General features: G+C 58.8%; 6 protein-coding genes across 6 annotated transcripts; 3 read left to right on the forward strand and 3 right to left on the reverse strand.

The window, feature by feature from the left end:
* Positions 1–403: 403 nt before the first annotated feature.
* Positions 404–882, forward strand: SDRG_12501 (hypothetical protein). The gene has a single exon (XM_008618573.1). The coding sequence runs from the start codon at positions 412–414 to the stop codon at positions 757–759; it is 348 nt and encodes a 115-aa protein (XP_008616795.1). The 5' UTR covers positions 404–411; the 3' UTR covers positions 760–882.
* Positions 883–1,143: 261 nt separating this feature from the next.
* On the reverse strand, positions 1,144–2,368 carry SDRG_12502 (hypothetical protein). Its single transcript, XM_008618574.1, has one exon. It carries the CDS (start codon positions 2,222–2,224, stop codon positions 1,238–1,240), a length of 987 nt encoding a protein of 328 aa, XP_008616796.1. The 5' UTR covers positions 2,225–2,368; the 3' UTR covers positions 1,144–1,237.
* An 844-nt stretch (positions 2,369–3,212) lies between these two features.
* On the reverse strand, positions 3,213–4,512 carry SDRG_12503 (hypothetical protein). The gene is made up of 5 exons (XM_008618575.1): positions 4,286–4,512; positions 3,992–4,235; positions 3,871–3,944; positions 3,689–3,820; positions 3,213–3,635 (listed from the first exon to the last, which is right to left on the reverse strand). Exons 1-5 carry the CDS (start codon positions 4,490–4,492, stop codon positions 3,276–3,278), a joined length of 1,017 nt encoding a protein of 338 aa, XP_008616797.1. The 5' UTR covers positions 4,493–4,512; the 3' UTR covers positions 3,213–3,275.
* A 610-nt stretch (positions 4,513–5,122) lies between these two features.
* On the forward strand, positions 5,123–6,901 carry SDRG_12504 (hypothetical protein). The gene is made up of 4 exons (XM_008618576.1): positions 5,123–5,295; positions 5,342–5,456; positions 5,512–5,610; positions 5,658–6,901. Exons 1-4 carry the CDS (start codon positions 5,150–5,152, stop codon positions 6,867–6,869), a joined length of 1,572 nt encoding a protein of 523 aa, XP_008616798.1. The 5' UTR covers positions 5,123–5,149; the 3' UTR covers positions 6,870–6,901.
* A 753-nt stretch (positions 6,902–7,654) lies between these two features.
* Positions 7,655–9,796, forward strand: SDRG_12505 (hypothetical protein; the record flags this gene model as incomplete). Its single annotated transcript, XM_008618577.1, has 1 exon — positions 7,655–9,796. The coding sequence occupies one exon, from the start codon at positions 7,655–7,657 to the stop codon at positions 9,794–9,796; it is 2,142 nt and encodes a 713-aa protein (XP_008616799.1).
* A 194-nt stretch (positions 9,797–9,990) lies between these two features.
* On the reverse strand, positions 9,991–11,998 carry SDRG_12506 (hypothetical protein). The gene has a single exon (XM_008618578.1). It carries the CDS (start codon positions 11,948–11,950, stop codon positions 10,055–10,057), a length of 1,896 nt encoding a protein of 631 aa, XP_008616800.1. The 5' UTR covers positions 11,951–11,998; the 3' UTR covers positions 9,991–10,054.

Here is an 11,998-nt window from a genome sequence, read left to right on the forward strand (position 1 = left end):
AAGCGGAGAATTGTCGGCCAACACCACAGTGGGTAGTCACAAGAGAATACTGCCATTGGAGAGCGCTGCGAAGGATGTTGGCCGCCGATCATTCACAGCTTTTGGCGCCAACGGTCGCGAAACGGCCAGTGACGTGGCACCACGTGGATGAAAAGCGAGTCCCATCCGACAGTTGTGGCCATGGCAACCATGTTAATGCTGCATGAATGAGGAAGGCAGCTGCTATGAACCATGAACTCCTATATCTGCGACGAACTTCAAAATTGAAGAACTAGGGCCTGACGCCGACGTTCGGCGGGACGCTTTGGAGGGACGTGAAACGGCTCCCATCTTGCGTTTTGTATACCATAGAAAGCACAGCATCGGCAAATCTGGAAGCTCCCGACGGTTCACTTTGCCTTTTCCTAAACCATGCGAAGCGGGTTGTTTATCTGCGCCTTGGCTCTGCTCTCGTGCGCCAGCGCCACGTCCCATCGAGCGCTCCGAAGCGAGGCTCAGAATCAGGTCTCTGTCTACGGCCAGTGCGGCGGCCAAGGCTTCTCTGGGGATACGACCTGCACCACCGGCAACACGTGCGTCTACATCTTCTCGTCCTACTCGCAGTGCCAGCCCACGCCGCCGACGAGCACCGAGTTTGCAACGTATGCCCAGTGCGGCGGAAGAGACTTCAAGACCAACGGCAAGACGTGTCGCCCGGGCGATATGTGCTACCAACTGACGGCGACGCTTTCACGCTGCTACCCCAAGCAATCCGACTAAACCCACTCCAGAGCTCCAGAGTCGTAGAAGAAACCAGAAGACTCCTCTGACACATCCGTGTAGTAGTACCAACTAGAGACTGTTCTCGAGTTTAATGAAGTCCATGTTCAGCATCGCGATCAACTCAGCATCGCATGACGTTGTCTCTCGTTTGGCGCCAAAACCCTCGCCACGCCCAGCAGTTATCACACTTGGCACGATCGTCTCGTTGCCAACTAGTCAGGCGACTAGGAGTCTACTTCTTGAAGCAACGAAGCATATCCAAAGCCATGTCTATTCGACCCTTGCGCATGTACTCAAATAAGTCACCTGAAGAGGACTCGGGACTGGGGTGCTGATCTCCGAACGTTCACTTCAGCATTTTTGATAAAAGAGGCAACTAAAGTTGAAGTGAACGTTCGGAGACCAGCGCCAAATTGATGCTGCGAGTTTACGTTCAGAATCCATATATTATGCAAATTGCGTCAACTTAAACAAACTAGATGGCGTGGTCGAGGATCGTGAGGAGGAGCGCACGGTAGTCGCCGCTCGTCTCGCCTTCGACGCGTTGGCGCAGCGTGGTGCGGTACTTGGCCTGGTACGCCTGCTTGACCTGCGGCAGCAGGTGCTGGTAGCGCACAATGGCCGCCGAGAGACCGTACTCGTCCGTGCCAATGCCGCTCATCGTGCTCTCGATCTGCTCGACAATCGTCTCGATCGGACGCAGGATGATGTTGACGTGGTACACGAGGCCGTCTTCGGCCTTGCCGCCAAACTCGCTCTGAATCGCGTGCACGAGGCCGTGCTTGTGCTTGGCCGCATACGCCGCGTCGACGGTCGCGAGGAACTGCGGCGGGATCGAGCAGATCGCGTTGGAGAACGCCGACTCGTCCGTGCCCCACTTGCCCTCGCCGGCCTTGTAAATAGCCTCGGCGATCTCGGCCGCCTTGGCCGGCGTGTGGATGCTCGGGTTGTACGGCTGGGCCATCTGGTTGAGCGCCGCGAGGTAGAACGTCTTGAGGTCGCCGCTCAGGTCATCGTTGACGGCGACAACGAGGTCCTTCTGGAAGATCTTGTAGAACGCCTTCTTGAGGATGTTGAGCTCGACGTTCGAGCGGCCGCTGAGGACCGGGATCAACAGCTTCTCGGTCGTGCCGGCGCCCTTGGTCGCATCCCGGATGATCATGGCCTCGGCCTCCTCGATCGGCTGCGAGAGGAGCTGGAGAAGCTTGCCGTAGTCGCCCGACGTCTCGGACGCCATCTCGGAGAGGAGCGACTTTTGGTACAGCTCCGGGTAGCGGAGGTGGATGAGGCAGCGCTCGACGGGCGACTTGTTGCCGAGGACCGTGCTGAGCTTGGCCTCGTTCGTGCCGAAGCCGGCGCACGCCGCCTGGATCTCCTTGCACGCGCGGTCAATGCCCGGGTTGGCGTGGCCGATCGAGCGACCGGCGTCGACCTCGTACGTCTGCTGCGGGTAAATGTTCATGGTGGTGGTGGTGGTTGGTGTTCGATTTGAAAATGAAGAGCACACAAGTGGACCAAAAAGTGCGGTGTAAAAGCTCTGCCGAGCACGTGGCACCGCAGATTCAGCGGCCAACGGCGCTGTGGCATAGCATCCACCGTCCCGATGGCATAGGCGTTTCGAGACGAATACCTGAATTGTTGATAGCATCTGGGACAGTGAAAACTCTGGCGACCATCTACCACATGGTGTGAGATCGAGGAGATATCCCTGCGATCCGCCGCAGTCGAGGAGGATAAGGTGTCCAAGTTCAATGACGACATCGTTTCTGCGAGCACCTTGTGCCTCAGCTCCAAACGTCGTTCGCTCTGCCAACGGTGTCCGTCGACGGTGCTTGGACTGGAAGGAGATGCTGTGTGTGCCTCTACAACTAACACCAGCAGCACATTCCAGACCTTGCGAGGCGATAGAATACCCAGAATCTCGGACGCAAATCAAGCTGTCAGCATCGGTGCCGAGACACTGCCACGTGGAAGTTCGACCAAGCAGCGGCTGCGACGGACCACACCATCGACGATTCGGCAACAGACCAAGAGCCTGATTCTGCAAGGCTTAGAAAGGAGCAAGCAACTTATCGCGCAACGTTCGGCGTTTGCTATTGCAGCCCCAAGCCTCCGAGTTGCGTGCAGAGAGGTATTGGTTTCGCTCTGTGGCCATAACGCCAGTGCGAGCGGGAGAAGAGTGAGCTTCGCGTTGGGCCGCCCAAGAAGGGACTGGTGGGTGGGTTGAAATGAGAAGCTAAGGTGAGCGTGCTGCTTGGTCTTTAAAAATGAGCTTGGGCGGTGGGTCTTGGACGTTGACAGTTGCTTCCTTGCTAAATGGGATCCGTGGTTCGGGCAACGGCTGAAGATGGCGCACTTGCTTGGCCGTGGACAAAAACACAGCTTCAATCGTGCTGCGCGAAACCGCTCTATCTACGTCGACAGCGACAGTGTTCGAGGGCATTCTTGGCGCCAGTTCGAGTCCCGGTCGCGCAACCCTTCCATCCTTTAACTGTAATCACAAAGTATATGCATTAAATGTCGAGGTCGTCGTCGAGGTCGTCGTCGTCCCAGTCCGGGTCGTCTTCGTCAATGTAAAAGAGTGCGGCTTTGGGTGCGCCCGCCGACGATGCTGACGTTTGCATATAGGGCAGCTGGACTTGGTCCTTGGCCTTTTGGTCGGCATCGGAGATGCGCAAGTTGAAGCTCACGTCGGGCGCAAGCGTCGACACGAGGTCGGGCGCGTCAGAAGAAGCGCTCGAGGAGGTGGCCGGCTCGGCCAAGTGCTTGGCTTCATGGATGGCATCGTCCCAAGAGAACAGCGTCATGCACGGGCCATGCGTTGTACGTGGCGGCAGCCGAAAGCAGTCTGTCGCCTCGGTCGACGTGCCATTCTATGCGTTCACAGCATGCGACTATGACGAAAAGAAGCACATCTTGCGTGTACCTTGACCTTGCGGAGGAAGACGATGACGCCGTCCATGGTCGAAGGCACGGTGCGCTTGCTTTCTTTCGATAGGAAATGGTACGCGGCGATCGACGCGGGCGTCTCGACCAAGAGAAACGCCGTCGCTTGCGCCTGGTGTCGTCGCATGAGATGATGATTGCAGGAAACAGAGGAGGACGGACCCGCAGGGCGTGGACAACGTGCTTGGGATGCAGCGACGCATTGTAGCGAGCGACGAGGCCGACGACGTTGGCAACTAATAGGACAGGCATGAGGCACGTGCATGGACCTATCGTTGGCTACGAGAGAGGAGCGTTCGGAGCGACTGGAGCGCAGCGTGGAACGAGCCGGCTTGCAGCAACGGCGTGAGCGAGTCGAGGAAGAGGAGCACGGGCGTCGCGCTTTGCGCAGTGGCCGCGGTGACGCTGGCGAGGACGTTGGCCATCGCGTCGCCGAGCCAGCCGCCAAGGTCGCCGGTAAAGTTGAGCACCTCAACGACGCAGTCGTTGTCGTCGTCGTCGCGCGTGCGTGGCGCCATGTACGTCTCCTATGACCAATGTATGGGGTAGGACGACGAGGCGCAGACGCTGTACGTACAAGCTGGATGCGCAGGACGCGGAGTGAAGCGGCCTCGGCCACGAGCGTGGCAGCGTGCTCCAGTAGCACGCGCCCGGCGCCGAGCGCGGCTTCGTGCTCCTCGATCAAGACGAGGGCGGTTGCGTCACCTGCTGACGCCCGCGGCAGCTTGCGCTTGAAGAAGCTCTCGACGTCGGTCTCCTTCTTGGTCGTCCGCCCGGCCACCATGCTCGGCGATTTCAATGGTGTTGGTCTGCGACAAACCACCGCCATAAAATAAAATAAATAAAAATATTGTTAATATCAAATCGTTTGCCACAACAACAGAGGTGGCAGCGCTGGCGAACCGCAGTTGCGTCCGCCCCTGCTGCAACGAGCAAGCCTAGACCACGACGCTGTGTCGTTGCTGTCGCGACCATATCTGAACGCGTCATGCATCGCTCTCCCAACCGCCTCCATGTCATAGCGAGAGAGTCTACAAGCAGTGGATCGACCCTTCCTTGCAAGCACGAGTTCAAGCCAGGTTCACCACGCACGCTAGCAACCTGTGCGCACCTTCTAGGAGCGATAAAGACCTGAGCCATTCGAGTTGGATGCAGTAGCGAGCGTCTATGGTGACGCGTCAGAAGCACTCGGTGTGCTCTGATGCCTTTCACGGGCCAACCGATCAACGGGTGACGAGGTAGATGTAGTCGTGACATACCACTCTATACCAGCCACCGCACCACCACACTACCGTTGGCGTCGGTCTCGGCGCCATGGCCATACCACCTCTGCAGCGAAAAATGACGTGGCACTCTCTATGGAAAGCACCATACTTAGGTTCTATTTTTAGCCGCCGGTTGTGCAGGATGGTGCAAAAAATAGAACGCAAGCGGTCGCCCGATGGAGCAGGTGGCGTCGGCGCGGACGCAGGGGACGAGCAGCAGCCGCAGGTACCGCCGGCTCGCGTCCAAGGAGAGCGTCGACGACGCGCTCTTTGGCCGCAGCGTCAAGTCGCGCGACGGCGACCGGTCGCGCCAGGCCGGGCGGTACCATCCTACACACCATCAAGGTCTCGCAACGACGTGTGCCTAGGGACATTGTCCGTGGCAGCAGCAACCAAGAGACCGAGCCGCCGCCCACCAAGAAGAAGAACGTGCCCGCAACGATTGCCACCGTGCTGCCGCCGCACGAGCTCTCGCGCATTCGCGTACACTGCTTGCATGCTGACCTTTCCAGCATCCTCCTCCTCGTCGGCTCTGTAGGGCACGACGCGTATCCTCACCGACGCCGAGCGCGAGGCCATTGCCGCGAAGAAGGAAGAAGACACGGAAAAGCTCAGAATACACGCGCGCGCCCGCAAGGTAGACCACAGGATGCAGCGATTCTCACGAGTTTGGCTATTATGTAGCAACACATGATGGAGCGGGCCGCCGAAGCGGCCACGCGCGCGCCAAAGTCGGACATTGAGCAGATCTTTGACGCCGAGAATGACGCGATCCGGAAGCGTGCGGCGATGCTGAAGGACCAGGCCCACGACAGCGTCAAGCTCATGAAGACGCTCGGTGCGCGGGCCGCAGCCTTTACCATTCGCGACGAGCAGATCAAGCGCAAGCATGCGATCGAGGAGGTCGAGGCCATGCAGCACGAGAAGCTCAACGTGATGATGGAGATCGACCGGCTCCAAGGCTTGAAGCGGCAGGAAGAAGTCGCGGAAGCCAAGCGGCTCAAGCGCATTCGGGACCGAGAAGTACTCGAAGACCAGATCCGCGAGCGCAAGCTCGCCAAAGAGGCCGAGCAAAAGGCCATTGAAAAAGAAGCCGAGGACATGCTGCAGAAGATTCGCGACGCGCAGCGCGACGACGAGCGCAAGGAGAAGGAGAAATTTGAGCGAGCTACCCGGTCCATGGAAGAGATCAAGCGCTTTAACGAGTCGGCGATGGCGCGGAAGGCCGAGCAAGCGCGGCTGCTCGCACTCGAAGAAGAAAAGGTCGTGGCTTACCAGCGCAAGAAGGCCGAAGACGCACGCTTGCGCGAGGAAGACGAGGCCCGGAAGCGCCACGAAGCCGAGCTGCGCTGTGCAAAATTACGCTCGACCCAAGAAAAGGCCGCGAACGAGAAAGCACAGCTCGACGAACTCCGGGCCAAGCGCGCGGTCGAAGCGCGCGAGCGGGCAGCGCGCGACGCCGACGTGGCCCGAGAGGTCAAGGCCCGCAAGGAAGCCGAGGAGCTCCGCATTTCGCGCGAAGCCCAAGCCATGCACCGCCAGCGCTCGAAAGTCCAAGAGGCGCTGCAGCAAAAGCAGGAGTATGAAAGCATCATCCACCAAGTCGACTGGCAGAAGAAGCAATTTCAAGACAAGGAGGCCACGGACGCGACCAAGCGCGCAAGCCACCGTCTTGCGCTCCAGAAGCAAATCGACGACAAGCAAAAGCTCGTCAAGGAGAAATTTGTCCGTGTGCAGCTCGAGGGCAAGGCGCTCAAGCAAGAATACGCCGACGAACTCGCCAAGCTCGAGCGCATTCGCATTGAAGAGGTGGCCGAGCTCGAAGAAGCCGGCGTGAACCCGTCGTACCTCTCGGAAATGAAGGCGCTCGACATTGCCAAAGCGCGCGACCGTTAACGAGCTCAACACGTATATGAACATTATTGTCATTGTTATTAAGTGTGCATGACTGTCGTCCCTTGAAGCACGAGCGGCGAGAAGCGGCTGCAAATCGACGCTAGCCAGAATGGAGTGCGCCAACGACAGGTTCGCAGACGCCGTTGTACAAGTCGTCATTTGCACGACGGACCAGCCTGAATGCAAATACTATGGCTCGATCAACGTCTCGGCGATAACGTCACCGCAGGGACCAACTCGTAGCGATTCCAAGATGAACTCTATCTAGCACGAACGAGTCAACTATGAACGAGTCGAGTTGAGCCCAAGGAATAAAAGTGGGTGTATTTGGCTGCGGGAAAGGGTGGCAGCGTTTTGTGGACATAATTTCTACTCAATGATATGGACCATGGATAGACTATGCTACTAACTTTTATAACCATTCTAGATAATGGACATGGATCGTGTCCCACGGGCTTTTCGTCTTGTCGCGTTGTCCAACTTGGCCTGGCAACACTACTTGCAAATGCGTCAGAGACGTCGCCAAGATACGAGGGTAAGCCCAGTGCGTACGCACACAGTTGGCAACGGCATCAGAGTGGATTTTAGCAATTGAAATGGAAACTCAATTGCTATGGAAGGATTCCCCTCACGTACGAAGTGGCCAGCAAGGACAGCAGATGCAGTCCGCCCGAGTTGGCATAGTAATCAGTGCACCGGTGTACGTGGGGTGTGTGACTCTTGTGTGGAGATGTGAAGTGTCGCAGAAGGCGCCACGCGTTGGGTTGTACCAGTTTGAAAAAAACATGGCGGCAAGCACTGTGCTCCGGTCGTTCGAGCTCGTGGCCGCCGTCGTCGCCTACCAAAGTGGGTTGCCGGCAGCCTTGGTCGCGTTCCAGCGTCTCGTCGACACGATTGAGTTTGAGCCGTTCATCGTTCATCGCCCGACCTGCCGTCGCATCCCGATTGTGCAAACGTCATTCGGACACCTCACCAACATCCCGACGCGGTTTGCGCGCCTGCCGTACCTCCAGCGGTACAAGCACCCGAGAAAGAAGCTCTCCCACCACGCACTCTTTGTCTCGCCGATGCAGGTCGACCCGGCCTTGGCGCTGCACCTCACGATTGTCGAAGGCAACATGGCGATCGTCGAGCAATGGCTTCGACACAAGCCAGCGCTGATTTCATCGGGCGCGCTCGAGCTCGCGGCGGCGTCGTCCCAAGGAGCCATTTTGCGACTCTTGTATGAACGGTATCCCGAACTTGCGACGCCCAAGATGATGAATCTCGTGGCCATGGCGGGCGATTTGACGCCATTGCGTTGGCTGCACGAAGCTGGCGCGATCTGTACGACCGCTGCAATGGACGGTGCGGCCATGAACGGGCACTTGGACGTCGTCATCTTCCTACATGAAGCGAGAACCGAAGGCTGCACCAACGCCGCGGTGACGACAGCCGTGCGGAATGGCCATGCGCCGATCGTTTTCTTTTTGCTGCAGCACGGTTATGAGCACACCGATATGGTGCTTCTATGCTCGACAGTGTACGATGACATTCGAACGCGCTACGTGTTGGGCACGTCCCACCTCGAGGCTATCGATGTGGTGGCACCCATGATTGCCGTCGACGCGCTCGGTCTCTGTACATTGACGCAACGCCTCGGGCTTGCATCGCTGCGCTACTGTTGTGACCGCGGCTACCAAACCGTCACGCCGCAAGTGATCGAGATGGCGGCGGCGCAACGCGACCATGCAATGCTTCGCTACGCCCTCCACATCCTTCGTCAAACATACGCACCCGAAGCCGACGTGGCGTGGCGACCCCCCAACGACGACGACAACTTTGTGTCGTGGGACCGCTGCGAGGCCATGGACTTGGCGGCTTGCTTTGGCGACGAAATCGCGCTGCAGCTCTTGCACGACAGCCGTCTGGAATGCAAAGCCAAAAAGGCAACGCGGTTTGCGAGCTACTACGGCCACGTAAACGTGCTGCGATGGCTCCACCGCCACGGACGCCTTATCGACAACTCGATGGCCATGGAGCTCGCAGCCTGTATGGGCCATGCCGACGTGGTGCGCTGGCTCGTCGAAGTCGGTGGCCAGGCACCGACACGAACCGCGCTCGCAATGGCGGCCGCCAACAACCACTTCAAGATTGTCCAGTACCTCGTACACGCCATCGGTGACGACGACGACGCGATGGAGAGCGCAAACCACCGTCGTTCCATTGTCCCGCTCCCTCATGGGCCTGACGAAACGACCTTTAGCATCGTGGAGTATCGGTCGTGCTGGCATGTATCCGGTCGGGCCGCCGACTGGGCTGCCAGCAATGGTCACCTCGAGACGCTCCGGTACCTCCTTGCGCACGGACGGGGTGTGAGTGCCCATGGAATGGACGGCGCGATTGCGTCGGGGCACTTGGCCGTCGTCGCGTTGTGTGACCTTGAGCTTGGCCTTCGCTGCAGCCACCGCCAGTTTCTCTCAAAAGCGATCCTCGGCGACCACGGTGCCGTTGTCGAGTACGTCCTAACGCGCCACTGCTGGCGCCCCGATCTCACAAGCGACGAGGTCATGGTCGACCTCCACGTGCTGCATCTCAACGCAGCGACATGTGGCAACGTGGACCTCTGGCGCATGATCGTGACAGCGTTCCCAATCGCGCTGCCAGAGCGCGTGCAAGAGCGCATCGTGGTGCGGGCAGCGGCCAAGGGCCACCTCGCGCTGCTTCGCCTCGTGGTCGAGACCTGCGGCTATCCACTGACGCCGTTTGCAATCAAAGCAGCCACGCAGTGCGGTCGCAAGCGAGTGCTGCAGTATTTGATGACGCGTGGCCCCCCGTGTGCGTCCTTATTCCGCCCCTCGGACCGCACGAGCCTATTCTATGGTTGCGAGGACGGACCGCTTTTCTACGATCGGGTAGCTGGCCACCTGCGCATGCGACCGCTGTAACATGTCTTGTGGACCGAAACAATTGAAACGGCTTCCATGATGGACGATATTGTCATACATACATATAACTGTCATTAGTGCAGTCCAATGTGTCCTGTGAATGTCATTATTATTGCATTGCGCAGTGACATAGTGCTGACCTACCACATCCATAGATGGCGCTGGTCGAGCTTGATCTGTACGGCTAAGATCGAACGCAGTATAAAATCAAGCTTGGGGCACCAGTTAGTATACAATGCCACTATCTCGCCAAGATATCTAAAGGCGTATGGCCTCGTACCCGATGATTCCGATGGTCATGGGGAAGTTCACCACCGACTCGGCGGCCGCCCCCAACGTCAGTAAGTACTTGAGAACCTTCTTTTGACCGAGCAGCGTCGCGACGTGGTGGACGTTGGGCGTCCATTTCAAGCCGTGGATTTGGCACAAGTGCATCAGCATAGGCACGTGCTTCTGTAGTACGGCATGTATCAGCATAAACTCTTGCGTGCGCGGGCGAGCGTCAACGGCAACGACACCCCACAGCTGCGTGAGCAACGGAATACTTCCGCTGCCGGCGGCGTACACAAGGACACGCTGGACGTCGTCGTCATCGTCGGCTCGTATCTGCAGTTGCGACAGCAAATACGATGCGAGGTCCAACCGGCGCGCTTGCAACGCAGTGCAGAGGTGGTGCACGGTGACACCTTGACCATGCGCCGTGTGGAGGTACCGAACAACGTCGACATGCCCCTGCGTGACCGCCGCGTCCATCGTCGTTGTCGTCATGTCCACGCCGTGCTCGATAAGCAGCCGAAGGATCGCGAGGTGGCCTTGGCTCGCCGCGGCATCGACCGGACTCGTTCCAACATACGTGCTCCGGATACACCCGAGCACGTGGTCGTTGATACATTCGTGCGTGTCGTACATAGCCAGCGTTATAGCGTCGTCTTCATCGTCTTCAACATGCCCATGGTCCAAGAGGTACTGGACCAAGCGGCGATGGCCCGTATATGCAGCCGTGGCCAGCGCTGTCAGAGTCACTGGCGCGCGGCACACCTCGCGAAGATAGCGCACGGCGTTGACGTGGCCGTGCACGCACGCCATCGCGAGTGCATCGCTCTCGACACCACCGTCTTGGAACCGAGACAGCCAGTGGAGGACATGCATGTGGCCCTTCAAGGCCGCATACTCGAGTGCCCGGACCGTCACATGACCCAAATGGCTTCCGTGCAAGCGCTGCATCGTGTCGAGATCACCGTAGAAGGCAGCGATAGCCATCGTGACACCGTCGTCGTGCAGTACCGGGTGACTAGTTGCAGCCGTGTCGAGGGCCGGGAAGATGATCCACTCGTCAGTCGTTGGCCACATGGTGTCCTGGGGCGGAGCAGCTTCGAGCGTGGTGTGGTCGAGGACAAAGCGGGTCATGGCCGGGTCACGACTGGCGATGGCCGCGTGGAGAACCTTGGTTGTCATGGCAGGCCAGTACCCCGTTGCGTGCAACGTCTCGAGTGCAGTCAGCGAATGCACCGCCGGCAGAAGCGCAAACTCGGAAAGCACCGACTTGGCCGATGCGAGGACAATGGCCTCAAGGTGAGATGTGCCGCAGACGCTCATTGTCTTGATCTCGGCGTGTGGAGCACGGTAAATGAGTGACGGCTCCACCCGTCCGACGCAGTGATCAAGGAGGTAGCGCAGGATGGGTGCATGGCCGTTGGCAACGGCGGCCGTGGGCGCGACGATCGTACAGCCTTCATGTCTCGCTTCGTGCAGGAAGATGACGACATCCAAGTGCCCGTTCATGGCCGCACCGTCCAATGCGTCGGTGGTGCAGGACGCGCCGGTCTCATGCAGCCAACGCAGCAGTGCTAGGTCGCCCGACATGGCCACGAGGTCCATCATCTTGGCCGTCGCAAGCTCGGGATACCACGCAAGAAGCTGTCGCAATATCGGACCTTGGGACGACGCCGCCGCGAGCTCGAGCGTCGCTGACGTGACGAGCGCTGGCTTGTGTCGAAGCCATTGCTCGACGATCGCCAAGTTGCCTTCGACAACCGAGAGGTGCAGCGCCAACGCTGGATCGACCTTGATCGGTGACACAACAAGCGCATGGTTGGAGAGCTTGGTTGTGATGTTCGAATACCGCTGGAGGTACGGCAACGATGCAAACCGCATCGGGACGTTGGCGAGATGGCCCGTTGTCGGTGGCGTACGGTAGTTGGT

This window comes from Saprolegnia diclina (genome assembly GCF_000281045.1).
Source record: "Saprolegnia diclina VS20 unplaced genomic scaffold supercont1.50, whole genome shotgun sequence".
Lineage (NCBI taxonomy): Eukaryota > Oomycota > Saprolegniomycetes > Saprolegniales > Saprolegniaceae > Saprolegnia > Saprolegnia diclina.

Bases quoted from the DNA above. Each gene is read 5' to 3' on its own strand.
- SDRG_12501 (XM_008618573.1), top strand. From the start codon at position 412: ATGCGAAGCGGGTTGTTTATCTGCGCCTTGGCTCTGCTCTCGTGCGCC.
- SDRG_12502 (XM_008618574.1), bottom strand. From the start codon at position 2,224: ATGAACATTTACCCGCAGCAGACGTACGAGGTCGACGCCGGTCGCTCG.
- SDRG_12503 (XM_008618575.1), bottom strand. From the start codon at position 4,492: ATGGTGGCCGGGCGGACGACCAAGAAGGAGACCGACGTCGAGAGCTTC. The intron at 4,236-4,285 runs GTACGTACAGCG...CATTGGTCATAG, and splicing joins GCGTCCTGCGCATCCAGCTT to GAGACGTACATGGCGCCACG. The intron at 3,636-3,688 runs GTACACGCAAGA...GTGAACGCATAG, and splicing joins TCTTCCTCCGCAAGGTCAAG to AATGGCACGTCGACCGAGGC.
- SDRG_12504 (XM_008618576.1), top strand. From the start codon at position 5,150: ATGGAGCAGGTGGCGTCGGCGCGGACGCAGGGGACGAGCAGCAGCCGC. The intron at 5,457-5,511 runs GTACACTGCTTG...TCGGCTCTGTAG, and splicing joins ACGAGCTCTCGCGCATTCGC to GGCACGACGCGTATCCTCAC. The intron at 5,611-5,657 runs GTAGACCACAGG...GCTATTATGTAG, and splicing joins TACACGCGCGCGCCCGCAAG to CAACACATGATGGAGCGGGC.
- SDRG_12506 (XM_008618578.1), bottom strand. From the start codon at position 11,950: ATGCGGTTTGCATCGTTGCCGTACCTCCAGCGGTATTCGAACATCACA.